General features: G+C 39.5%; 2 protein-coding genes across 2 annotated transcripts; both read left to right on the forward strand.

Moving 5' to 3' along the window:
- The first annotated feature begins 532 nt into the window (after positions 1-532).
- LOC145493358 (uncharacterized) lies at positions 533-22,838 on the forward strand. Its single transcript, XM_081472820.1, has 5 exons — positions 533-579; positions 14,080-14,389; positions 15,199-15,500; positions 15,901-16,015; positions 21,791-22,838. The coding sequence occupies exons 2-5, from the start codon at positions 14,092-14,094 to the stop codon at positions 21,976-21,978; spliced, it is 903 nt and encodes a 300-aa protein (XP_081328946.1). The 5' UTR covers positions 533-579; positions 14,080-14,091; the 3' UTR covers positions 21,979-22,838.
- LOC145493352 (uncharacterized) lies at positions 543-7,454 on the forward strand. Its single transcript, XM_081472814.1, has 4 exons — positions 543-938; positions 1,746-2,017; positions 2,766-2,877; positions 4,698-7,454. Exons 1-4 carry the CDS (start codon positions 641-643, stop codon positions 5,021-5,023), a joined length of 1,008 nt encoding a protein of 335 aa, XP_081328940.1. The 5' UTR covers positions 543-640; the 3' UTR covers positions 5,024-7,454.
- Positions 22,839-24,564: the final 1,726 nt, after the last annotated feature.

Below are 24,564 nucleotides of genomic sequence, written 5' to 3' on the forward strand. Positions count from 1 at the left end.
CTTTTCTTTGTTCCACGCTCGTGCCATGTTGATCAATTCACCTTTCACATTTCATTACCGACGGAGCTTACAATTTACCATCTTTGTTTACTTATCGCAAAATTACATTCTTTTCAAAATCTCATCCTCGGGTTTATTCTTAAAATATTCTTAAAATTTCGTAAAAAATTTCAGCCTCGATATTCTAAAAAATATATTCTGATAGAAAAAAAAAAGAGTGTAGAAGACATCACACCGTTCTTTCTTGGGAAAAAAGGCCTTGGAAAGCTTTGCATTGATTTGTCTAACGCAATTCCTTTGTCCAGCACCGTAACTTGGCTATTCATAAATTATTCAGAATTTAATTGTTAAGAAACTTACTTACCATTGGACTCCCATACACTGAAACAGTTTAGCTTCTGACACTGTTGTCTTCCCATCAAGATGGCTAATCTTGATACAGGATTTTATCACCGTTCAAAGGTCTATTGTGTCGTACTTGGTATATGGGTACGTTGCGTGACTAACCTCGCTGTAAACAACGTCACGTGATCGAGGTTTCTCGGAAAGCGCGTCGAAACATAAGCGCATTTTCGAGCGGTTTATAAGAAAAAGAAGAATAGAGGATTTGGTTAAGAAAATTTCACGGCATTCGCATAATATGGCGAATCAGTTGACTCAGAGAGTTGGTCTTTTTAATTGTGATGGCACTTATAAGCTGGATGCGGTAGAGAGCCTTTTATTAGGAGTGCAGAAGAAACATGGCTTCAAGTTCTCAACTGACAAACGCTATTTTAATGTGAATGAAATGCCAAAGTTTTGCGAAACCACTCTTCCTCAACTAGAGATGGATTTTGCCATTTTTGTCGTCCATGCAGAGGAATCCCGTCTCTCAATCAACGAAGACAACGCTGGTATTGGTTACACAAAGATCTATAGAGCATTGCTGCAGGCCACAGGTGAGTGGAGCGGAAGTTTGGGCAGTGTAAGAAGTCGAAATCTTCCCCGGACGAGAACAACACAGCACTCGAGAATTGACAAAATGTGGCAAAACGTTCCAAGTATAGAAATATTATTTGGTATTCCTTGGCGAAAAGACTGAAAGTGACGAATTAAAACGGAACTTGAAGACCGAGTCGAAGACTTTCGCTTTCGAAATTTACTGATTACAATGCGGATCGATTGTTGTTCGACCGAAGCGGAAGCTGTTTCGGGGGTAATGTTTGAGTTATTGTCGTGTGTTTTGGTAAGGATCTGTGTGCTGGTTCTTTCTCTATCATGAAATGCAGAACGTGGTGAGACTATTTCTCGTTGTTGTTTTCATTGCAAAGTGATGTACAGGAAAGGGCGCTGACATGGAGCATGTAACTTACATAAATCGTTATTCGACACGAACTCCTTTGCTTGAAAAGCAGTCCTTCCCTTCTGCTTGAAAGAATAGTTATGAGATCAAAAAGAAGGGGTTTTATTCTTTAAATAACAGTTGACAAACGATTTCAGTACCTTAGCTATATCTTGGCTACGACGATCAAGGAGTTATCGAGAATTAAGAACTGACAACAACGTAAAGGATACATCATATCGAGGTCGAGGGATTGATGAATATTTACTTTTCTGAGAAATAATATCGCTTTTTTGTGGCAATATATACAGCATTTTTTTCCCCTCTGTCGCCGTGCGAAGTTTTTCTTTGAATGTTTAAAAGCCATTTTTAGACCGTCATTTGTAATGAATTACTAAATTTACATCTTATTCTTCTTACCCAGATGGCAGGGTGTTAATAGTGATTGGTGGAGACGAGCACTACACAGATGAAGACGAAAGAGATCGTACTGTGATCTCACGTTGGGCTCGAAGGAAAGTGGCTTCACAGTTCGATGAGGAATACCTTGATGGAAGAAAAAGTTTCATTTTTTCCTGGAACAAACAACACCGAGAGATCCACGAAGAAGCGCTGCTGCATTACTTTGATCCAAGAAAAAAAGGGCAGAAGTTCGAATATCAGCCAAAGCCAGCAGTCAAAGACATCCAGCGAGAGGTAGAACTATATACAACTATTTTTCTACTAGTTAACTCACTTAAATTCCAGCCTTTTGAGTGTCTGTTTTTATGTCAATTTCTTATATTTTTTTTTTTGCCTAATGCCACCTACAGATCATGTTTGATTACAGTAGACACCCACCTACAAATAAGAACCTAAATTTTTCCAAGTACACCTAAAAAGTCTCCTTTAATGTATCTACTGAGTAATTAGGCTTTTTATGGTCTTGAATTGGTATTTCATATGCAAATGGTTTGGTCCCGTCCTTATTGATAGGAAACTTATAGTTACACCTAGAATATGAGACTACCTGTATGTACATTTTAAGGAAATACTGTATACATTATGCTCTAGATCGTGTGATTTAATTCAGGTTCTTTATCATCAATAGACCTCAACATATTTCCTAAATATCAACCTACTTCAATTTTTAGGCTCAACGGGTTCTGGTTTAAATGCGAGTTTAAATGTCAAAAATGTTAGCCTACAGTCTCTTAATTACTAGGTTCTTAAAGGTGGGTGCTAACTTTACTACTCTTTTGCAAAAGAAAAACACAGGCGCTGGAAAAGAGAACAAAAGCTACAGCTTTTTGCCTATTGCCATGTTAGAATTGCATTCATTAGAGCAAAAAAAAAAATCATCAGTGATCGAGCTTACATTATTTACAGAGAAGGGAAGAGAGGGAGAAGTGAGTAGGTCGGAAGGAATTAGAGGTATCGTAACAAAGGTTAATCCACTTTGTAGACAGTGAAGAACGTCAATGCCACGGGGAAGTTACTGCCGAAAGTTGACAATGACCCTCGGCCAAGATTCGTCAGAGATCAGCCGAAAGAGGAACGGAAACTTGGTTATGGAGGTAACAAAGTTTGTCTTTAATGAATGTTTTGAAGAATGTTGTCGAAATGTGATAAGCGGAAAGAAGCGAAGTGAGGCGATCGCGTTTTAAATTTTAAATCACAAAAGCAATTCCGGTTAAAACTCCGGTATATATGAAAGTGGCGGAGATGCTGATCAGGAATTTTGAAAAGCAGCTCTATAAGAACTATTTTTGTGGGGCATGGTTCGAGTTCATTTTCACTCGAAAGTGACACCAATATAATCGCTGAGTGATAAGTAACACTGCCCGGCCATTAAGAAAAATGTTTTCTTGACCGCTTCAATCAGGGACAAAAGTGTCGAGACATTTCAGCAAAAGAGACGTTCCGTACTTTCCGTGCTAGAAAGAAACTTTTTCGTAAATAGCCACCCAAACCCTCACTCCCCAACTCCAATCAATGTTGAAACAGGCTTCGTCGACTCTGTCAGTCTGTCATGTGATGACAACATTAGAAAGAAGAGAGCGGGGCAAAATATGAGGAGTGTAGATAGGACAAATTACAATTACTGACTATTTTTAAACGAAGATTACGAAGTAAACTCTTACGTGAATTTTTATCTTCATAATACAATATTGTCACATAATTCTACCTAATTTCATATCATTTTTATAATTCCTTGGTACGTTGATTTATTTCATTTTAATTTTAATGTAACTTATTTAATATTATTATATGGAGAAGAGTGTTTTACTGGGAACTAAACCACTCGTAGATTCCATACGCCACTTCATCCGGGAGTGGCGTATTTTCCGTATGTCACCTTTGTGAGTGTCGTATCGTTCAATGGCGTCACGATTCCCGCCTTTTGCTTTTGTTGAATTGGTTTCAATATTTAGTCTCCATATAATAAAAAGAACAGTACACGTTGGCTCGAAGATATGAATTTTATGTTCTTGCCACTCGAACATAAAATTCATATCTTCTCGCCACCGTGTAATATCCTCTATGTATTAGTACTGAAAAGCCCCCATGTGGAGTGGTAATAAAATTTTTATTGTACTGTATTGTAATTGAAGGGAGGAAGTTTGTTCTCCGGCAGTGTCTCAGCTACTTTCGTGCATGATTTTAGTTTCTGTTTATTGGCAGCTGAGTCTAGAACGTTCCCAGGAGGCCTTTTTCTTACTAAAGCATACCTAAGCATACCTAAGCATAACCATGAGCATGAAAACACACCAGCCTCCAAAGCTAAGGTACCATAATATGCAGTAACGAAGTTACGATCTTCTACCCTTGAAAGTACGGCAAGCACTTCTGATAGTGCCATGAAGAGCCCTCTCCCCTCCCAATTACAATGCAGCTGAACATGCAGGAAGCAAGACAGTCCCTAGCCTGCGTGAACATGCTGTTTTCCTAATGTTTATTAAATCGCGTTTAAATCTGGATATACATTAAAACAGGTTAAATTGAAATTATGAAAGAACCCGATAATCCCTTCCTTTAAAATTCAGCTGTATCGTTTGGCAAATTTGAACAGTTGTCTGTGGAAAGTGCTATTGAATGGGCCATTTTTGATATACTGCAATTGTAACTTAGCTTCGAGGCTTGGGGGAATAAAACAAAAGAAATCGTATCGAGGTTGAGGGGTGAATAATTGATTTAATTTCCTTTGTTTTATTCCCCAAGCTTTGTAGCCAAGTTAGAATGTTAACATATCGAAAATGGTTATTGATGTATTCAAACAATCGCAAAATACTCTGACTAAAAACAAAGTTATTCTTAAGGTTTCAGTTTATATTCTTATGTGGTTCTACCAGGGAGTTGTGAATTACATTATCAGGTTTTCTGCTTTGACTTTTAGCCACCTATCCGGTTGCCGACTACCCTGCAAATACAATGCTGCTGGATACGCGCATGCGTTATGGCGAGATCTCTTACGAACCAAAGGACGTTTTGTGGCGGGAGGACCACTGGCAGCCTTCTGAAAAACACAAATCAGATCTGAGGAAGCGCCATGGGTCAGCATATGATGCTAAAGTACATTTTGTCAGTCAAGGAAACGGCGAAATTACAATGCATGTCGTTGACGTCACTCCTTGTTGGCGTACAAATCGGTTGCCTATTGTTGTAGCTGTTGTTGTCGTGGTCGTTGTCATTGTTGTTGTTGCTGTTGTTCTGTCTGAATAAACTACAGAGTGAGAGCAATAAAGATAAAGGACCCGCGTGAAAACCAATTCAGGCGAAATACTGTAATTTTTTTATTTATGTAGCGTCATGAACCTTTATTCGTTGGAGAGACTGCCAAAATAGTATTGTAAAACAGAATCAGAAAACAGAATCATAACACCTTCAAAGATGTTACGCACAAGATAGAGGGTCCCTTTCATTAAGAACAATGGAGTGGGAAATTAAAAATAGCGCGACATTTTCCGAGCAAATTGTTCAAATCGAGTAAAGCGGCCTTCACACGGCAAAATTAAGTTGGCAACTCGTGTTGGCAAACTTCAAAAAGTTGGCAAACTCGTTTCACACGTCAAACTCGCGTCAAATCACAACACACGGTAATTTGCAACATGGCCGACTTATGCCGTGTTTTCATGAGAGGTTTACTACGGTTACTGCTCACTGAGATTTCGTAACTAAACCGCAGTTTTTAGAGAAGCTGTTTACACGAAACTAATAAACTAACGGTAGACCGCATATAACGGACGGTTTGAGGTTTTCTCGGAAAGCATGCGCAAGTGCTGCAATGTTGCTCAGAAACTATGGGAAAATTATAAAATTTGACTTTACCCCTATGCCGAACGCAGATCGTTGTAAGTTTGCTTGAGGTGATGTCGAGCCTAACTCTCCTTAAATGTAAAGCTTTATAGATGAATAGTGGAAAGAAAATTTTGGTATCTCGCTGAACCTCTTCCCGGAAAAAGCCCTGAAACGGCATCTGCCACGGAGCCCGGGCTATGTAAATGTTTACCGCTACTTCTTCCTATTAAGGGGTGGCTTTAAATTGTAACATTTGCTTTTCTTCTCCATAGACCGCAATTATGATTTTTTTTTCTCTCTATTTCGGGTAGGTCTTCTTCTAGTTGCGCCTGCCTGTACACTGCTACTAAGCTACTGAGCTTCTCACAGAAAGGAAACGCTTACGGCACTGGACGATGAAACAGCAGTCCGGGATTTCTTTGCCTAACTTGAGTTTATTTAGCTTTTGCCCGTTGACTTGAAACCTACCTACATTAGGAGGAATCTTTATCTATTTTTCTCTTTTTACACGCTGCACGCGCGAACACTTGCTGCCAAGATAACACGACAACGTCTGCTTTTCCTCGGTTACCGTCGGTTACTGAGCTAAACCATGCCTGATGAGGCGTTCAACTGTCGACAAACCTAGGTTGCCTTACTTTTGATTTTGCCGCCATTTACCGAGGTTTGCTACTGTGTTTACTCGATTAAAAATTTCACTTCAATAAAGTTAAAACAAAATCAAAGTAAACATCTCTCGTGAAAACACGGGCTTAGTGCAGTTGCACTCACGTAGAATAGTGAACAGAAGAGAAGAGAAGAAACAGAAAGCGGTGGAAAAAAAAGAAAGGTTTGGACGAAACTCAGTTTGTCCACAAGCTCCTCCATTCTCTTTCGTTTGTTTTTAGTATCTTTGTAGACTACAGATGAAACGTTTCACACAGCCGGACAACTGTGAGCCTCTTCGATAAATTTAAAAATGGCGTCATGTTCATCTTGAATTGCGTCCGGCATTTTGTGAAGTGTCACGCAAATAAATCACGTGAATAGAGCCATGTTTGCCAGTCGTTCACACGTCAGATGCGAGTTTACCAGCACGAAAAAGTTGGTGAAAAAGTTGGCGAGAATAGAGGCAAGTTCTATTTGTCGCTAAGAGTTTGCCTACGTGTTTGCGGACTGTATTTGTGCCGTTTACACACACCAACTTGAGTTTGCCAACACGAGTTTGCCAACTTTGCTTTACCGTGAGAAGGCCACTTAACACGACTTTTATCAGTTTTCTGAAGAGAAAGAGAGCAACTAACCGGGCTTCTTTCTTTGTAGTTTAATTTAGTGGTCTGAACCGACTTTTTCATCTATTCCAAACCAAATGGTTCAAATGTGAGATCTAATGGACAGGTCCCTAAGTATCTAGTTCGAAGTTGGCATACCAACATGGGAACCTTTAATCAGCTCACTACTGTCCGGTTGCTTTATAATTTAATAACGTTTATCTGAAAAAACAACCTCTTTGCAGGGGCCTGCATTCAATTCTTTGGTCAGCGGTTACCGAAAGCTCTGCGATCTAAGCGAGAAAAAGTTCACAATATATGCCACGATGGATAATTTTTGGAAGGTTATTTCTCAAGATAAGTTAAGAAAGAGCTGGAAACTTCCTAGCAGGCAATTTGTGAAGTAGGATCAAACTAGTTTTCTTGACATGTTACGTTTGAAGACTGAATAAAGATTTTTAAAATATTCATTTGATATTTGGATGCTTTGGACTTTGCAGATGGGTTTCAAAAGAGTTCAAAATTCTATAATCAGCCGAGGAATCATAGACGTTGGTATACACTAACATGTCATCAAGGCTTTGCTTTTCAGATTACTTGAAATTTTAGCCGCTCGACAACATAGTGATTTCTAGTACAGGAACAATTGTTTTTAGTACAGAATTGAGGGGGTTTTCGTCAGTGATGGTATTCGCCAGGTCAGTTCCCATCGATATCATTTGCATTACGTGCAGTTCAAGAAAAAAGAATTAAGTCCAGACCATTTATGTTTGCGCAAAATGTTTCAGTTTGTGAATGCGTCTCAATTAAGGGACCGTTCATTTTTTATAAGGTAGGGGGGACTGGTGGGATTTGGGGGGGAGGGGGCCATGCGAAAAAAAATGGCTTTCGAGGGGGGGCCATCCCAAAAAAATAAGGGAAAAAGGGGGGTTCACGTGAAATATTTTAGTAAAACTTTAAAATGGGATAATGTTTGAATATCAAAAAAATTGCTATAGAATAAACATAGAAGGCAGGATACAAATTTATTACAAACTTTCCTTCTGCTTTAAAAAAAACGTTTGGCGACAAAAAGCATTTGTAGCTATTGAAAAGAAGTATTTAACACTGTTATTTTCGAATGCAACTTTCACTGGCACTCATCTTCATCTTCGCTGTCGTCGAGTTCTTCGTCGCCGCTTGTGCTGCTATGGGAGTCTCTTTCACCAATGCTGCAAGAAGCAGCAATGCTTTCCGTCAGAGTGTACTCTTCAGGGTACATGAAGGTGTAAACATAATCTCTGACTTCCTGCTCAAGGTTGGTGGTGATTCTGCTTCTTGCAGCATTGGTGAAATAATTCCCTTCCAAGAGCTGTGCGATGTATGGCCCATCTCCTCTAAATAACGACGTGGCAACATCCTCAACTTTAATACACTCTTCCGGGACGGCCGTTCTAGGAGGGTACACAAGGCATTGTGGAAGATCATTTCCTAGCGGATTTCCAACACAGATTCCATAAACTCGTTGGACGTTGTTTTCAGTCAGCTTCCTCTTTCTTTCATTTGACTTTCTGCGGTTTTCTTTTTTCCTTCTCCTTTTGTTGATTTGCTGTTTGAGTATGCCCTTGAATATGCTGTTATAATTGCTCTTCTTATTTTCTAGTGCTTCCATGTCCTGCGTGACCTTTGTCAACTTAGCTTCTATACATTTGATCTGTTTTACATTAAAACTGTGGGCAAATTCTTCGCCCTGCTTTAAAGCAAGCCCATTGGACTGAAAGAGTGTGGAATCGTGTTCCTTTACATCTTTCAATATGACATTCAACTTTTCCACCATTGCTCTGTGCTCTTTGATGGAGAAGTTCAGTTTTCTTCCATCACTGGGCTTCAACTGGTACCCTGGCATGGAAAACTCACTCGCCCTTTCTGAACAGCTAACCACACTTAGAAAGATTGCTTCTTTCGCTTGTAAGATGTCAAACTGCCTGGATCGTTATGCTGCAAACCTTTTCTTAAACGACTCGTCGCTTTCGTCATTATTGCGCATTTTGGAATGAGCCTCGTTCATGATGCTCATGTAGTAATGCGCTCTTTTCCCGATTGGATCAACAATATAGCCAAGGCTTGTTTTCCGGAGACCCTGAGGTATGGTTGTATCATCAGTAGAGGAGGAACTAGTGACCTACCAGAAAAGGAAAGACGATTTTTTTAATTTATTATATTGAACTGATATTATTGAATGATCATGGTTCGTGTAACCATTTAATGTTGTATTCGTGTAGTGAAATGTAGACCTGAGTCAAACGATATATTAAAAGACGCATACTATTTTAAAAATGTTCAAACAGTTTTAGGTGCTATCTTTACAATAGGAAAATACAGAAGTTTCTCATTATAAAAGTGAAGCATACATGCGTTTTTAATGTCCAGATAAAAATAGGAACATTGACAAGAAATTAACACTTACCGGCTCATCTTCTTGTACTTCAACAGCTTTCTGTTTTACCTGCACAGGGCAACATTTATACATGCCTATCACTAGAGTAGAGGTAAAAACCTTCCAAATAAAGACATCTGTAAATTAAATGTAAGAATGTGTTTCACACAACACATCAACAGATTTCCAGTTTTTTCACAACACTTCGTATTTGGTTTAGTATCACAATGCAGGCGCAAGGAAAGACTTTGTTCCAGGCCACTGTTACTTCCGTAAGATTGAGAAGTTTATGAATGAGCACTATGAGGAGGGGGAGAACTACAGGGAGTTTCTAAAGTTGTCCTGTCAAGAAAAGGTAGGAAAAATTTGTTCTTTTTGTTGTGAATGGACTGACCACCCGTAGAAAGATACCCTAAACCAGTTCCTGACCATTCCTGCCTACCGGAATACCGCTACCTCTCCTACCAGAAGACCCCAAAAGAAGGGCGTGATCCAGATGACTGGCAGCCAACGGTCCAAGCGAGGAAAGAGCATGGAAGTGGCAGGCTGGTTTTTATCTGACCCAGAGAGCGTTGCTCTATTTGCAGGTAAGTTTATTGTCAAATCAAAGTTTGTGGTGGATTATCTTCAGCATCTTGAAGTGCTGGAATTTAAACGGAAAAAGAGAGCAGAAGAAAAGGCAAAGTTAAGTAAGGACGCAAAAGATAAATCATATGAGGATTATCCTTGGACTGAGTTGTGCGAAGATCTAACCAAGCTTAAAAAGCTACGTATTCCAGAACTAAACAAGTACTTGAACCACCACGGGCTGAAGCAGCATTTGAAAAGCAGCAAGAGTGAAAAAGTAAAGGCAATTGTAAGATATTCATGCTTGCAGCAGAAGAGTCTTATCAGAGCTGGCCAACCAACACTGAGAAATGCAAGGACATTGACACAAAATAACAACAGGGCAAGTGCTGACAGCAGTGAAACGGCTGAAAGTGACAATGATGAGTATGACAGTGATGCCATTGACTCTGGGGGAGAAGATGACTCAAGTGACGTCATTCTTGCATTCATCAATTCAGATGAGAAAGATGCCAATGAGAGGCCAAATGCCACACGCTCAGGGCGAGCCATAACTAGGAGATCCGAAATTGACTTCTCTTTCTTTTGATTTGTTTTTTAAACAACAGCTCCCTGTAGTAGAGGGATTGTAAATGTTGTCTTCATAGTGAGCACAATAACGTGAAGTAGGGGGATGATAAAGAAATGTTAAAAAAGTTGAAATCTAAATGTTGTTTGTTCAAATTTTTTTTGTGGGGGGGGGGTCATCCCAAAAAATGACCGCTATAAGGGGGGGCCATGTGAAAAAATTGGTAAGCTGAGGGGGGGTCATGCGATTTTTAAATGGTGCTTCCCAAATCCCACCAGCCCCCCGTCCCTCATAAAAAATGAACGGTCCCTAAGTAGCGCTGTTCACGAAGTAGTACTGTCTTCTCGTTAAAACGTTTCTTGGAATCAATACTGAGATACTCATTTGAAGTAGTTTTCTCTGCTGGAGTTTTTAAATTTGTTTTTGTCGCTGGTAAAATAATGTAACGAGATATTCTTAATTGTTAGTTTCAAATGGTAACTTGACACCTTTGTTTTTCACGCACGAGTAGTTTCAATTAAAACTGACGAATCATTGGGGTCTCTGTAAAACGAGGACCGGATGGTGGCGGATGGCGGATGGAAAATTGCGGATGATAAAATGCGGTCTGTGCGGATGATGAAATGCGGATGATAAAATGCGGATGACAAAATGCGGATGGAAAATTGCGAATGGCAATATGTAGATAATAAAATCCTTCTGAGGAAAAATTGACTTACGATGTTTCCTGAAAGTCCTAGTTGTAAATTAACCAGACCATCTTATAGAATTTAGGCCGGGAGAAGTCCAGTAGTTTAAATTCAATCACAAAACAGATCCAAAAATGTTTACGCTGGCCGAATCCAAAATAATCCCGAAAAGCCTTGATCGAATAATAACAGACTAGACTTTTATCGTCAGACTCCGTTCTTCTTTCACTACATAAGTAAGTAAGTAAGTAAGTAAGTAAAGACGTTATTTAAAGAGGGTAGCACTGAAATAGTATAAAAATACTAACAAACCAGTGGCCCTCTAAAAATTATGTACAATACGGATGTTAAAACTATGGCATAATTATGAGATAAGGACTTTCGCTGTCTACTATTAAGCAAATTTCCAATGCAGACAATAGGCATTGTCAAATTAAATGAAGCACTGCTACATTAACCGATCGTGCCCCACCGTATCCTAGTTGAAAAGTGTGCAAGGCACATGAAGTATTTGCATATATTGCACAAGACTCTACAACACGACCTCAAAGGCTGGTGACTCTAGCGCAAATGGGAATGCACGGGCACTGAAGCTTTCCGTGAACAAAGTCAATTTTGTTGGTCGATCGAACTTAAATCGAACTACATCCAGGGTCTTTTAATTCACACACAAAAAATAACTCTTGCACGCTTTGTGTGCCTATGTTGTAGGGCTTTTAATTCACACCAAAAACTAACTCTTGCACGTCTTGCGTGCCTATGTAATAGCAGCAGTAGCAGCAGTAGTAGCAGTAGCAGCAGTAGTAGTAGCAGTAGTAGCAGTAGTAGTAGCAGTAGTAGCAGTAGTATTAGTAGTAGTACTAGTAGTAGTAGTAGTAGTAGTAGTAACAGTGGTGGCAGCGGTGGCAGCGGTGGCAGCGGTGGCAGCGGTGGCAGCGGTGGCAGCGGTGGCAGCGGTGGCAGCGGTGGCAGCGGTGGCAGTGGTGGCAGTGGTAGTAGTAGTAGAAGTAGTAGCAGCAGCAGCAGTAACAGCAACACCAGAAGCAGTAGCCTGCACGGGGGGGGGGGTACTTTGGGAAAATCTGGGTGGGGATGTGCCGCTGGGACCCTGGAACCCTTAGCCTATACCAGAGCTAGTTCAGTTGAATTTTGCTATCCTATACTAGAGTAAACTTCCCAAATCCCCCCATCTATCGTCACTGTTGAGGCTGATTTGCGTAAATTTAAACTTGCCGATTTGATTTTTTTTATATTTTGACTGGCAATTCTTGGTTTCCTTAGTTTAGATAAAATCTTCAACCAACCAGTCAGTTTTGTGAAATATTATACCCTATTCTAGACCCAAACGCTCTGATTTATATATCCTATCCTAGAGTAAACTGCTTGAAAACCATACCCTTCACAGCGGCACATACCTGTATAGCCCATAAATGACAGTGCCCCCTCCCCACCCCCCCCCCCACCCCGTGCTTTAAATAGAATAAAACCTTGAAATGACCGTGTTCTAGTGTAGAAAACACTTAAACAGGAAAGAACAAATCAAAACGGAATGACGATCGTTAAGGATGGCAAAGATTAACAAGGAGTGCAAATGACGAACTTGAAAAAACTAGGCTAATTTTTTTCAAGATGCGCGAACCGTGACGTAGCTCCTTTAAAGCAAGTCATGTCCTTGAACTTTCGTACGTAAGTTTTCTCATTAATTGTAACGCCAACTGTAACGCTCACATATGACACGTAAATGTAGCCAAGAATTAGCTACTGATATTAACAACAATTTCAAAAGCGAGCATGGGAGGTTCACGCAAGCTTCGAGCCAGCTAACGTTCAAATATAACTACATCTGCCTGTTCATTACAGTTTAATGCGTAATGCGTGGGCCCGAAATGAACGACTTATACTCATGAGAGGACGCAATTAAATCATTTGGCAGATCGGGAATTCCGCCTAGGACTCGAATGGCAGAGTTGCAGCCGTAGCACTTAAAGGCCTTGGTGTCCTTTAGCCATTTAAGTTTATACTTGCGGGTTGGTGTTTTCTGAGAGAGTAGTGGATAGTGGTTTACCTGATCGTTGCCTTTTTGGGCGCTTCCCTTTGTTCCCGAGGGTTGATTTCTTCACAATTAAGTTGGCAGCGCTGGTCAAATTCCGCTTTTTGGCAAACTTTAGCTTACCATACCAGGTAAGGTAGATAGCGAGCTCGTCTTCCTTTTCGGCAACGTTCAGGGCATGAAAGCAGTCTTAGTTGCTTTCCAATGAGGACACTCGCATTCGACTTTCCCACCATCATCCATCAGGACATAATTTGGCCTTTTTCCAGATTGACTGGCGACAGAAAACGACCTTGATCCATCGGCAGCTCGAGGCCCTCGCCATCCATTATGTCTCGCAGACTGGCTTGTAACGCAACATTTCTTGTTTTCATTTAACATATTTTAGTTTTCCAATTTTATTTTTTATTTATTATTATCTTGAAAACGATTTGATTTTTGTTTTGGATTGTTTTTTCTTTAAAACTTTGCTTTTTTTGTTGTTGTTGTTTTGTTTTTATGTTTTTTTGTTTTTTGTTTTTTGTTTTTTGTTTTTTGTTTTTTGTTTTTTGTTTGTTTGTTTGTTTGTTTGTTTGTTTGTTTGTTTGTTTGTTTGTTTGTTTGTTTGTTTCTGTGATCCAATCCGTGATCCGATCCGTGATCCAGTCCGGTCCGATCCCGATTTTGTCGACGCCGATTCATAAATTCTTCAGAATTCAATTTTTAAGAAACTTACTTACCATCGGACTCCCATAAAAATAGCTTAGCTTCTGACACTCTTTGTCTTCCCATTAAGATGGCTAATCTTGATGCAGAATTTTATCACCGTTAAAAGATCCATGGTATATGGGTTAACGTTGCGTGACTAATTTTGTTGTAAACAACGTCACGAATCGAGGTTTCTCGGAAAGCGCTTCGAAGCAATAGGGCATTTTTGAGCCGTTTAAGAAAAATTTCACAGCAATCGCATAACATGGCGAATCAGTTGAGTCAGAGAGTTGGCCTTTTTAATTGTGATGGCACTTATAAGCTGGATGCGGTGGAAAGATTTTTAATAGGAGTGCAAGAGAAACATGGCTTTGCGTTCTCAACAGACAAGCGCTATTTTGGTGTGAATGAAATGCCAAAGTTTTGCGAAACCATTCTTCCTCAGGTAGGGATGGATTTTGCAATTTTTGTCGTCCATGCGGAGGAATCCCGTCTCTCAATCAACGAAGACAACGCTGGTATTGGTTACACAAAGATCTACAGAGCATTGTTGCAGGCTACAGGTGAGCGGAGCGGAAGTTTGGGAAGTATAAGAAGTCGAAATCTTCCCCAAACGAGAACTACTCAGCACTCGGGAATTGACAAAATGTGGCAAAGCGTTTCAAGTTAGAGATTTTTTTTGGTATTCCTTCAAGAAAAGACCGAAAGAGACGAATTAAAACGGAACTGTAAGACCGAGTCGAAGACTTTCGCTTTCGAAATTTATCACAATGCGGATCGATTGTTATTCGTCCGAAGCGGAAGCTGTTTCGGGGGTAATGTTTGAGTTATTTTCGTGTTTTTTGGTGAGGGTCTGTGTGCTGGTTCTTTCTTTATCGTGAAATGCAGAACGTGGTGAGACAATTTCTCGTTGTTGATTTACATTGCAAAGTGATGTACGGGAAAGGGCGCTGGCAGTAGATAATGGCGCATGTAAACGTACATAAATCGTTATTCAACACGAACTCCTTTGCTTGAAAAACACTTCTTCTATTCTGCTTCAAAGAACCGTTGTCAGATCAAGAAGGGGTTTTTATTCTTTGAATGGCATTTGACAAACGATTTCAATACCTAAGCTATCTCTTGGGTACGAGGATCAAGGGGTTACCAAGAATTAAGAACTGACAACAACATAAAGGATACATCATATCAAGGTCGAGGGATTGATGAATATTTACTTTTCTGAGAAATAATATCGCTTTTTGTAGCATTAGATACAGTATTTTTTTTCCCTCCCTCGCCGTGCGAAGTTTTTCTTTGAATGTTTAAAAACCATTTTTAAACCGTCATTCGTTATGAATTACAGAATCTACATCTTATTTTTCTTATCCAGATGGCAGGGTGTTAATAGTGATTGGTGGAGACGATCACTACAGAGATAAAGAGGAAGAGGAACGTACTGTGATCTCGCGTTGGGCTCGAAGGAAAGTGGCTTCACAGTTCAGTGAGGAATACCTTGATGGAAGAAAAAGTTTTATCTTTTCTTGGAACAAACAACACCGAAAGATCCACGAAGAAGCGCTGCTGCATTACTTTGATCCAAACAGGAAAGGGCAGCAGTTCGAATATCAGCCAAAACCAAAACCAGTACCCTCACAGGCTAAAACCGAAGAACCTATCATCACATCACGAGAGGTAAGCACTACCAGACTATTTTCTAATAGTTACTTCACTTTCTAGCCGGAGCGTCTGTTTTAAATCGATTTTTTATGTTATTTTATTTAATTGATTACTGAATTGTTTTTACAGATCATGTTTGGTTACAGTACACAACCACCTACAAATAAGAACCTAAATTTTTCCAAGTTAGCCTAAAAAGTGTTTTTTGATTTGTCTGCTGAAAAATCAGGCTTTTTCATGGTTTTGAACTGGTATTGCATATGCAAGTTTTTTTGTCTTTTGCCAATTGCCTTTATTACAACAAAAAAAAACCATCAATGATCGAACTTACATTTAGAGGGAACAGAAGAGAGGAAGGAGTGAGTAGGTCGGAAGGAATTAGGCGAATCCTAACAAAGGTTAATCTACTTTGTAGACAGTGAAGAACGTCGATGCCACGGGAAACTCACGGCCGAAATATAACAGTGACTCTCGGTCAAGATTCGCCAGAGAGCAGCCGAAAGAGGGTCACACGAACCCTAGTTATGGAGGTAACAGATTTTGTCTTTAATCAAATAAGCGTCATTTATTTGTTATTATTTTTTTAAAGAATGTAGTCGGAACTGTAAGGATAGACGCGGAAAGTAGCTAAGTACCACGACTGCGTTTTAAATTGTAGGGAAGGAGAGAGAGCAGCTGCTAGATATCACATAAGCAATTCCGTGGGAACACCGACATGCAAGAGCTGATCAGAAATTTTGATAAGCGCCTCTAAAAAACAAATCTTTTGTGGTGCCAGTTTCGAGTTCATTTTCACTCCAAAGTTACACCAATGTAGTCTCTTTTATCGCAACGAAACTGTCCGTGAATTAAAAAATGTTTTCTTGACAGCCTCAATCAGGAACAAAAGTGTTCAGACATTTCTGCAAATGGGACTTTCCGTACTTTCCTTGACAGAGAAAAAAAAGACCTTAAGAGTCCCTGTCCATAAAAATGGAAAATAACTCGGCAAGGGTCGAAAATTCGATTTCGCTCATATTTTCATGGTAGATAGGCTAGGGCATGACAAAAACTACTGGATAGTTTTTTTGGCAAAACATTCTTTCATTTCAAAGAAATATGCAAATTACCAAATTCCGTTAAAATCGTCATTTGACGAACCATTTTATTAAACAAGTTTGAGAGCCCCGCATGGAAAACCGCATCACTCTTCCGTCTTTAAAACACTCAAATATTTTTGTGCAATGTTTAAATGTATATTGGGTTGGTTTTCGGGAATGTTGCGTTGTCTTTTTGGGTGCAAAATAATTAAATTTCGAAGACATGTATTTCATTCACTTAAAAGTACTTCGTGTATATAATTAATTTTCACCATGTGCGAAACCTTCAAATGGATTAAACTTCTGGTGGTTGAATTGCAGAAGGATGATCTACAGATTCTTGTAGAAATTTCTTTGGGCAAATGATTGTGAGCGACGCGAGAGCTTTTCGAAGTACGTAAAAAATGCAAATATTTGACCAGTCCCTCATCAAATTTCAATTTACGGGTTAGACGAATATTTTAGCATGGGCCACATGACTTGACCAATGTTAAGTTGAAATAGACACAGAGCTGATAATTTCGAAATGCTCTTACCTCATGTGCTGTAAAAGGCAGGTCCAAAGCCGATTTGACGTGTTTCTCTCACCATTCGTCGCACATAAAGCAGAAGTTTGCTTTTGTTTACACAACGTCCGATGTACATCGCCAACTGTCAACTTATTTAATGGTCGAATACCATGAATCTGTGACCCTCTTTCGACACATATGATCACCACTGCATCTAAGTCGAAAACGGCTAAGTCATTTGTAGATAGTTGCTTGCTTTTCACTACACCAAAATATTACGTTTTGATCGTCATGGTTTGATGGCTTGAATACTTGCTTGCAGCGGTTCCTTGTTCGTCACGCAATGCTGTCATCCCATTTGAGGGGATAGGGGTAGGACTATTTCTATCCTAATACATAAGGCTCCGTAAGGCTGGGAACCACTGGGAGCACACAATCGTGTTGAGTACGAAGAGATTAAATCAAGAAATGAGAAGAATGAATAGTTTACCATTACCCCTGTTGTTATCTTTCACTCGACCACCGGTACCTACATGCCCTGCGTAATACTGTAACGCTAAACTCATACCTAGGTCTTTTCGCGCTGTGCAATTATTTTTGGTTTACATGTAATACAGTGGGCTACCCCCGGGGAAATGGGTGGTGACCGCTTAATGGGGCTAGCCGCTTAAATAGAGGTTGGTGTACCTTGAACATTTAATTTTTCACTATCGGGTTATAAATTTCTTGGTGAACATGGAGTCAATTCAAGACAATCGTGATCGACGTGTATTTGAATTATCACTCGTCATGCACCTTCAATTTCAGACTCTTATCTGCCATCGCCTTTTCCAAAACAAAGTTTTTAAATTTTGGGTGGCCGCTTAATAGGGGTAAATGGTGGCCGCGGAGGTAACCGGTCAAGAGGTGTTTTATTTACAATATTTTACTGACAATAATTTTGGACTGTATTAACAACAGTCCTCTAGTTCCTGTTACAAACATACCAGTGCCTCGCCACAAGGCAAACAAAATACGCCAAATAAAATGGCATGGCCAGGGCTATTTACTCAGGTAATTACTAATTAAATTTAGTCTGTTTTTCTCACGAATTAGACACGTTGCGATTTTCTATTTTTATTTCAGCTAGTTCTTGCTTCATTGATCTATTTAACAAATAGATTCCATGTTGCCGTGCGTCTGTTCAGTAATAGATCACAGATGACGTCTTCTGTGATCTATTACTGAACAGACGCACCGCAACATGGAATCTATTTGTTTTATATAGTAACGAAACAAACTACTACAGATAGAGCTTATTTCTTATTTCAAAATCTTTCAACATAACTCGAAAACCGCCCTTTGCCCACTTTGGCGAACACGAAAAAAGCCATTTGACGTAATCTGTTGTCTATACAAATTGAAGCAATCACATTGGTTGCTATGCGTAGGAAAGAATTGTAATTGGTCCAGGAAAATCACGCCACTGTCAAACTTGATCTCGAGCGTCGCTTCTCGTGGAATGAAAACTTACAGCAAAAGCAGAGTTGATCCGCGAAATCCACAAATCTTAAAGAAAATGCTGGATAAGTCAAGTCAGGTTTTGTCATCAGAGCAGCCCTGTGATCCGAAAAGCTTGGATGTTGCCTCGAATATTGCAGGAGTTGAAAAACTGCGCTCGGAAAACTTGCGGTTGCGGTCAACCTGGAGGCCATTCGATGCTAGTTTTGAATGAAAGGAGCGTTGGTAATGGTGGAAATTCGTGTCCTCTGTGGTTGGTGATTCTCAAATCAGTTTGAAATAGTGTCGGAGACAGCTTTTAGCTGCGATACAGTTGGCCGTGAGCTGTAGTGAGCTATACTTTGCTCGCTGTTGCGCCCTGAAACGGACTGGAACGTTCGCATCGGAAAGCAAGGTTATGTCTTTATTTTAACTGATTTTAAGAAGTGGTTTTGATGTTTTATTCCAGACAATCACTGTGTCAACAATTATTTTGAGACTGAGAAAAGTTCAGTGTTTTAAATAAATTAATCTCATAAACATTTTGTTTATTGGGTTTGTTAAATTCGAGATAAAGCAATGGTTCTCGGCTTACCAAGACTAACTTTGTGTTTGGTTTAGTCTCGCTCGACTGCCGACTCAGACTGCTCGAGTATTTTTTCTGAGTCATTTTCTAAAAAAGAAACGGCTTTATCTTTCTCCTTCCTGCTAGACTTTGCTTCTCGTTCCTTTTCAATGCCTCGACAAGACTTTTTTGTACTTTATCTTTTGCCCAGTCATGTAAAACATGATCTAAATTCTCAAAACTTTCCGCCATTTCAAAACACAGAGGGAAAAACTTTGAAATGATGACGTCAATCGTGCGTCTGTCCTCTAATAGATCATGGGCGAGAACCAATCAAAATGCGAGAATTACTTGGATTATTATATAAAATTTGTTTCATAGCGATTTTTTTAAAATTCTAGTGAGTACAGGCACTAGCTTTATCAGCTGTTGTCTGAAACATCAAAACGTACAACAAACGTGATTTGGACCTAGGCCAAGTACACTATAGAATACGATTATATAAATATACACATGTTATTATACATATGAATAAACAGATGAACAATGATTAAATTGTTTCATTTATCCTGAGAGTGCTCTATACAAAATAGATCAAAATGTGTAGCATATGCCGTGACAGCATTGCGTGACGAATAAATAACGGCTGTAAGATTGCGGCTGCGCCGACACGCTATCAGCAATGGTCAGCAATCGATCAAACGTATTATTTTGGCGCAGTGTAAAGCAAGCAACTATCTACAAATGACTCAACCATTTTTGACTTAGATGCAGTGATGTTCATATGCGCAGAAAGATGGTCACAGATTCATGATATTCGACCAATAATAGGTTGACAGTTGGCGATGTACATCGGACGTTAACCTTGTGTAAACAAAAGCAAACTTCTGCTTTGTGTGCGACGAATGGTGAGAGATCGACTAGAAACACGTCAAATCGGCTTTGGACCTGCCTTTTGCAACAAATAAGGTTAGAACATTTCGAAATTATCAGCTCTGTGTCTATTTCAACTTATTATAGGTCAAGTCATGTGGCGCATGCTAAAATATACGTCTAACCCGTAAATTGAAATTTGACGACGAATGGTCAAATATGTGCATTTTTGACGTACTTCGAAAAGCTCTCGCGTCGCTCACAATCATTTGCCCAAAGAAATTTTTACAGGAATCTGTAGATCATCCTTCTGCGATTCAACCACCAGAAGCTTAATCCATTTGAAGGTTTCACACATGGTGAAAATTAATTATATACACGTAGTACTTTTAAGTGAATGAAATACATGTCTTCGAAATTTAATTATTTTGCACCCAAAAAGACAACGCAACATTCCCGAAAACCAACCCAGTACACATTTAAACACTGCATAAAAGTATTTGAGTGTTTTAAAGACGGAAGAATGATGCGGGTTTGCATGCGAGGCTCTCAAACTTGCTTAATAAAATGGTGCGTCAAATGACGATTTTAACGGAGTTTGGTAATTTGCATATTTCTTTGAAATAAAAGGATATTTTGCCGAGAAAACTATCCAGTAGTTTTTGTCATGGCCTAGCCTATCTACCATAAGAATATGAGCGAAATCGAATTTTCGACCCTTGCCGCGAAGTTAAGAATTTGTCTGATTTTTACGGGCAGGTACTCTTAATTGTTTTTCGTCAATAACTAGATATAACATACGTATAAGCAAAAGGAAAACAAACATTTTTCGTTCTCCTTATGTCTATGCCGGTAATTATGTCGCAGTGCGAACGGCTGTGCGATGACGTAAGCACAAAGCATAAGTACAAGACAGTCAGCCAATCATAACTTAGTTTTGCCCAGACCTCTGCGAATGCATCGTAAACAACATGGCGGACTCTGCCATATTGTTTGACAATTGAGGAGGGCTGTTGTCCATTCTCGTCCCTAGAGCCACACGTTTACTTGATGCGAATGAGCTGGTATCGAGAATGCTGTTGATCCTTCGCTTGTGTATGCGGTTGTTATGCTTATGCTGTGCTTTCCTCGCTTGCTTATAGCTATGCTTGTGCTTAGGCTTATGCATTAGTGAAATACAGCCTGCAGTGGTAACATAATACCAGTACCAGTGAACTAACTACTAAGATGCTCCCCTAAGCGGTAACAAGCTACGATCTTTTACCCTTAAAAGTACGGCGAGCACCCCTGATAGTGACATGAAGAGCCCCTCTCCCCCCCCCCCCCCCTCCAATTACAATGCAGCTGGACATGGTGGCGTAAATCTGGTTGTACAAAAAAATACAGTTTAAAATGAGGTTATGAAAGAACTCGAGATTGCCTCGCTTCAAAATTCAGCTGTATCCTTTTGCAAATTTAAACAGTTTTCAGTGTAAAGTGCTATGGACTGATGGGCCATTCTCGACATCTTGCAATTCTAACTTGGCTCCGAGGCTTGGGGAAGTAAAACAAAAGAAATCGTATGGAGGTTGAGGGATGAATAATTGATTTGTTTGTTCCCCAAGCTTCGTAGCCAAGTTCGAATGCTAATATATCGAAAATAGCTTATTGATGTATTCAAACAATCGCAAAATACCCTGACCGAAAACATAGTTATTCTACAGGTTTCCGTACTAAGTGTCTCGTTTAATTTCATATCCTAATGAGGTTCTCTCAGTGAATTGTGAATTACATTGTCATGTTTTCTGCTTTGACTTTTAGCCACAAATCCAGTTGCTGACTACCAGGCAAATACAATGACCAAAAGCTACAATTATGATGGTGCAGTACCACACCAAGTTGCATTTCCTGACGTCACTCCTGGTTGGCGAAGACATTGGTTGCCTATTTTTGTTGCTGTTGTTGTTGTTGTTGTTGTCATTGTTGTTATTGTTGCTTTTCATGCCTAAACTAGTGAGTGCGAGCAACCAGGATAATTAAACGAACTGCATGAAAACCAGCTAAGGGTAACGTGGCTTCCTCTCTAAATATTGTATTTTTTAATGTATGTTACGTTATGAAACTTTATTTCTTTGAGAGTCTGCCAAAGTAGTCTTCTAAAACTGAGACAGTTTCGAGTCATAACATCTTCAAAGATGTTGTGCACAAGGGAATCATGAAAAGCGCCTTTCATTTAGAGTAATAGAGTGGGAAATTAATGTATGTATGACATTTTCCGATCAAACTGTACACACCCAGTTACATGACTTTTATCATCTCACTGAGGAGAAAGAAGGCAAGAAACCCACCTTGAAGGGGTTTCTTTCTTTGCAGTTTAAGTTAATGTTCTAACCCGACTTTTTTATCTATTCCAAACCAAATGGTCCAAATTTTAGGTGTAAAGGAAAGCCTTTTAAATAGTTCGAAGTTGGCATAACAACATCGAAAACTTTAATCAGCTCACTATCGACGTCCGTTTGCTTTATAATGTAATAACGTTTATCTGAAAAAGCAACCTCTTTGCCAGGGCCTGCAAGTCTTCGGTCAGCGGTCACCGTAAGCTGTGCGATATAGGCGAGAAAAAGTTCACAATATATGCCACGATGGATAATTTTTTGAACGGTTATTTCTCAAGAGAAGTTAATAAAGAGCTGGAAACTTCCTAGCAGGCAATTTGTGAAGCAGGATCAAACTAGATTTCGATTCTTGATATGTTACGTTTGCAGGCTGAATAAATACAATTTTAGATATTCATTTGATATTTAGATACTACATTCTGGTCTCTTGTGAGCGGTACATCTGCGTGACGTCCGTGTACCATGTTTTTTTGGGCAAGATGGAGATAATGCCGAGAGATTGTGAACACAAAGAAAATTCCTCTGCGTTTCGTCACTGCTGCCATTAATGTTGCTGCTACATGGACATCTTTCCGCCATCGCCGCCATCTTAGATTCGTGCGGACAGTGTTTAGCGCGAGAGAGATTTTGATTGATTCGCTCCAAGCGTCTCTAAGACCCCGTCAACACATATCCGGATATTTTTGAATCCGCAACTTTTTCTTTCCGGATTCAAAAATTTCCCCGTCCACACGTAGCGTATTCAAATCGCATTCGCCCGTCCACACGCATCCGATGGTATCCGGATTCACTCTAGAGGAACTAGGCCTACACGTTTTGCCGCCATATTGGTTTATTGTTCGGTAAGAGACTGGACACGGTTTTGCTACGTCATAGGATTAAAAAATATCCGGATTCACCGTCCACACGTTATCGGATTCGTTGCGGATTTATTTTTTTTCCACTCTGGAGAGCGGATTAAAAAATATCCGGATTCGCTGCCGAATTCGTCGGATGCGTGTGGACGGAAGCGTATCCGGAAAGATAAAGTTGCGGATTCAAAAATATCCGGATACTCCGTTTTTAAGGCCACAAATTAGCTCTGAAATTCAAAATGCCTCTTAGTACAAGGCTAAGAGTGGTACATGTAGATAAACAAATAACAAAGAATACAGAAAACAACTGCAAAGGTTGGTATCACTAAAAATGTTTCAGGTGAGGATATATAACCTACATTACCAATTGTGCAGAACGGAAAGTGCTACCAGTATTAACATTATATTGGTAGATACAATATTTAAGAAATAGAAAATATGTACCGTGTTTCTATCGAGTTTTAGTATAAATCTACTAGCGTTCTATCACGAATGCCGTTCTCTGATTGGGTGCACTACTCACCTATATTCTGTGATAGATAATGAGCAGCGTAGCAGTGTTCCCTTGATAACAAAATGACGAACGCTTCTTGGCATTTTCTAAGTGTCTTTGAAGAAGATTTTGATAAAGTTTTGAACGACTAGTAGATTAATACTAAAACAATTAGATTATTTACTCTCGATTTGTATGCGTGATAGTTCACCACTAAATTTTCTCTGATTCTTATTGGTTTAAGTTCATCACGTGACGCGATAGTGTTTATCTGCGGAGAGACATTATCAGCTCATAGTGCCCGTCCGAGGAAAATACCCGGATAGATAGTACTCATCCGCGAAAATGTTGCTGTAAACAGGTCTACACAAGCGGGCTTAAGGAAAATAAACAATTTAAATTGTATTAAGTGGGTTTTTGTCTGTTTTCTTTTTCAAATTTTACATTTGGCTTTCACGGCTTTCATCTAAAAAAAAGTTGCAAATAATTCACTATGAAGCTTGAATTGGCGCGCGGAAGAAAATTTAGTGGTGAATAATAAAGGCAATAGAGTTTTTATGTCTCGGAACTATCGGTCTGATTGTTGCCCCTTGGAAATTTGATGTTCTTAAAACTAGCATATTTGCCCTCGAAGCTTCGCTTCTTGGAAAAGTATTTGTTTTGAGAACATCAAATTTCCGCGAGGCAACTATCAGCCGATACTTCCTCGACAGAAAAACTCTATTGTTTAAATAGAAATCTCGAGTTCATAATCTAATTGCTTAATAGGAATACGATTTTTAACCAATCAGCGCGCGTTTTTACTTAGGGCTGTTTTCAAAAATTCAATACAAGTTTATTTAATCAATAAAG

The sequence above is a fragment of the Orbicella franksi genome, chromosome 7, assembly GCF_964199315.1.
Source record: "Orbicella franksi chromosome 7, jaOrbFran1.1, whole genome shotgun sequence".
Taxonomy (NCBI): domain Eukaryota; kingdom Metazoa; phylum Cnidaria; class Anthozoa; order Scleractinia; family Merulinidae; genus Orbicella; species Orbicella franksi.